This window comes from Rutidosis leptorrhynchoides, chromosome 1 (genome assembly GCF_046630445.1).
Source record: "Rutidosis leptorrhynchoides isolate AG116_Rl617_1_P2 chromosome 1, CSIRO_AGI_Rlap_v1, whole genome shotgun sequence".
NCBI lineage: Eukaryota > Viridiplantae > Streptophyta > Magnoliopsida > Asterales > Asteraceae > Rutidosis > Rutidosis leptorrhynchoides.
This window is the reverse complement of record NC_092333.1, coordinates 231827014-231830391: the sequence shown is the minus strand read 5'-3', so window position 1 is coordinate 231830391 and position 3378 is coordinate 231827014. Positions and strand designations below refer to the sequence as shown.

The window sequence follows — 3378 nt, the reverse complement described above, 5'->3', positions numbered from 1 at the left end:
GAAGCATGGGATAAAGTCCAAAGGTTAAATAAACGTATGAAATCATCTTAATGAAAAATGTCGAGTTACTTAACTTGTCGATATCCAACATCTAAGTTATTTACTCTCCACGTTCTTACTTATAAATCACTTTACCATTTTCCGAATGTTGTCAAAAAGAATAGATTTCTTAAATCACAGTGAACCTCATAACATAGACCCGTAATCATATCACAATGTATCTGATAAATCAGTCATTTGATATTATCTTCTAATTCCGTTGATAACTATTAGAATATATTTTGAAACAAATACGTTTATATAAAGTATTATACGCATAATACTTTGTTACTATTTTCAAGTTATAATATATACACATATACATATATAATCATGTTCGTTCAATTTAATGGTTCGTGAATCGTTGGAACTTGGTCGAGGTTGAATGAATGTATGAACATAGTTTAAAATTCTTGAAATTTAACTTAACAAATATTGGTTATCGTGTCGGAAACATATAAAGATTAAAGTTTAAATTTGGTTGGAAATTTCCGGGTTGTCACATACGGGGCACACTCATAGACAAACTTCTCCAAGACCCCGTACTTAAACTAAAAAACTCGACTTGCCAAGGGATGCATTTTTCCGACTTAAATTCCAAACTTGAAATATAATTAATTTTAACAAGTTTAGGATCACTAGTACGAGGACAAACCCCAAAACCAACAGCGGTTTCAAATTCTGTATTGTTAAATACATTATGGACAACATTATGGACCGATTTTCTAATCGTAGGATTCCATAGAGAAAAATTTTTGGTTTCACAAGAATGTGGCTTATAACCCAATTGTCCAGATTTTGGTGGAATAAAGAACAAACAGAACACACCTTGAGAGCTACCTATTATATCTGGAAACTTGCAGACTAGATTAGCATCCGATTGAACAATCAGGGGGAAATTGTGTTGAGGAAAACTATGATCATCATCCACAATCGAAACATATTGCTCATTCTTTGAATCTATGTAACTTACAAGAACACGATGATGCAGCGGAGCGTTGCTCAAGTGGTAAGTAGCGACAAAGTGAGAGCTATCGATTTGTGTCTTCCATGATTTTGAAACTGATCTGAATCGAAACAACGGTTTGACAGGAAGCTTTTTGATGATTTGTATTTGAATATCGAAAGGAACGTCGTCAGACATTAGATTAGGGTTTTGTGTAGTTTGATTTTGGGGAAAGTTAAGGATTGAATTTTGGGGATTTTAGACGGTGAAATCAATGAGTAAGAAAGGACTGATCGTAATGTGAGTTGGGTCCACTGGGTTTTATAAGTTGTATCTTAGGCCCATGGATCCATATGTCCAAGAATCAACAGGCACACTGTATAATCATGGTGGAGGTGAAACAAGAAAACCGATTTTAAATGGTAATTTTACAACAAAGTAACTGACAAGATTAATTGACGACAAGCTGTTCTGTAACAACTTCAGGACACAAAACGAGACGCTCAGAAACTATCTGGTAAAAGTTGAATTATTCATATGGAGAGTATTGAAACGACGGATTCTGGTACGTACCGAACTTGATAAAAGAGGTATTGATCTAGACTCCGTTAGATGTCCTCTATGTGATGACGACATGGAAACATTTGAACAGTTGATGATTTTTTGCCGGTACTCGATGAATGTTTGGGAAAAGATTTACAGATGGTGGGGACTAGGCCCGGTTACAAATTTGAGTTTCAAATTTCAATGAAGCCTTTCGTGAGAAATGTAACAGGGTCCTATCATATCTTGATTCATTGGTTCGGCAAGCTTTAGAGAGGACGTGTGCTTACCTAATGTGGAGAAACCGCAATCAAAAAGTATTTGTTAACTCGTGTTGGAATGCTCCGACGTCATTAATGGAAAATTAACATAAATCTTTCAAATGGATATCTAATCGGCTCAAGAACCGGAAGTTGGATTAGCTCACTTGGATATCGGATCCTTGGTCTTGTTTAGTTTAGCTATGGTTTGGTCAGAATATAAGTTGCTCACTCTGCAACTAGTATTTTTCGCTTCTGATCATTTTCCTGTTAAAATTCTGCATATAATCTATATTACTACGTGATCGTGTATCTGGGCCGGGTCACCCTTTTTTGGCCCATTCGTGTTTGCTAATAAAGTTTTTTGCTTTTCAAAAAAAAAAAAAGTCAAAATAATTTTTTATTTTTTTTAAATGTTTTTGTTTAAAAAGAGTAATGAATTTCTTTTTTTAAAATAATTTTTTTTAAGAAAACTTTTATAAGAAAAATGGGTCTCGACCTGACCCGACCCAACCCGTTTGGAGCCGACCCCTTCGACCCATTTACATTGAGACCCGTTCGACCCATGATCCATTTTGACCCAAACCCATTTGGGTCTCGACCCGACCCGACCCATTTTCCAGGCTTACTTATAAACATCAAACAAACACCATGTTACTCACAAATGTACATCAACATTAATTGAACTAAAAAACTTACTATAGAATTCACAGAGACAAAATATTCCGTTTATCTGAACATATCGCCTTCAGAAGTTCCTCATGCTAATCAATCAACCATGTTACATATTGATAAACTAAGAATCGATACATTCACGCCCAGAAAATTCACAAAGTCCTAAAACTTCTTCAATGGAACCATCAACATTTAACTTATCTACTAACAAAAGATTTTCCAATACTATTTTATGCTTGCGTGTTCTGTTTTTGGTCAAGGCCCCATCTTTAGTTTTCTCTGTGGATAAAGTTTTCGTGTGCTTTAAGTTGTGGGTAAACTAGAGCCTTCTGTTGCAACCTTTTTCTACATCCATGTTTTCACAAAGAACTTGGTGTCTTAAAGTATCTGGATACGTCTCGGGACTAAAGATGCTTCTTCAATAGGATTCACTCTTGACCCATCAGAGAATGTAACTTTTGTACATAAATATGTACCAGATTTTTTTTGATGGGGTTGATAATAAAGAAATGTACCAAGTGTCTATCTTAAGGTCCATTTAACTAAACAACCCTTCATGTTCATAGCACGTTGATAATAAAGAAATGTACACAGTTATCTTAAGAATCAATTAACGAAATGTGAAGTTTGAGCTCAAATTAGCATACATGTACAACTTACCTAGAAACTACAAAGTTTAGATTTTAACTTTGATCATCTGTTGTGAAGTATGGTTATTAATTCAGCTCCATAAAAATATAGTTGGCATATTTTCTTAGAAGGTACAGCTGTAACAGCCACATTATAACTTCTAGTTTGTACATGTATTCTTGGTGCATATATGCAACATTGTGCTTATACATCTTTCAACTTATATAGCAAAATCTGGATCAATGCATCTATGTGTCTGTATGTTCAGGCATAAAAATTAGAACG

The 3378-nt window shown here is 34.6% G+C and overlaps 1 protein-coding gene across 1 annotated transcript; it reads right to left on the bottom strand.

The window, feature by feature from the left end:
* Window positions 1-538: 538 nt before the first annotated feature.
* LOC139895707 (F-box protein At5g62510-like) lies at window positions 539-1183 on the bottom strand. Its single transcript, XM_071878250.1, has one exon. The coding sequence runs from the start codon at window positions 1181-1183 to the stop codon at window positions 539-541; it is 645 nt and encodes a 214-aa protein (XP_071734351.1).
* Between the last annotated feature and the right edge of the window lie 2195 nt (window positions 1184-3378).

Excerpts from the sequence above, each read along its gene's own strand:
- LOC139895707 (XM_071878250.1), bottom strand. The coding sequence starts at position 1,183 with ATGTCTGACGACGTTCCTTTCGATATTCAAATACAAATCATCAAAAAG.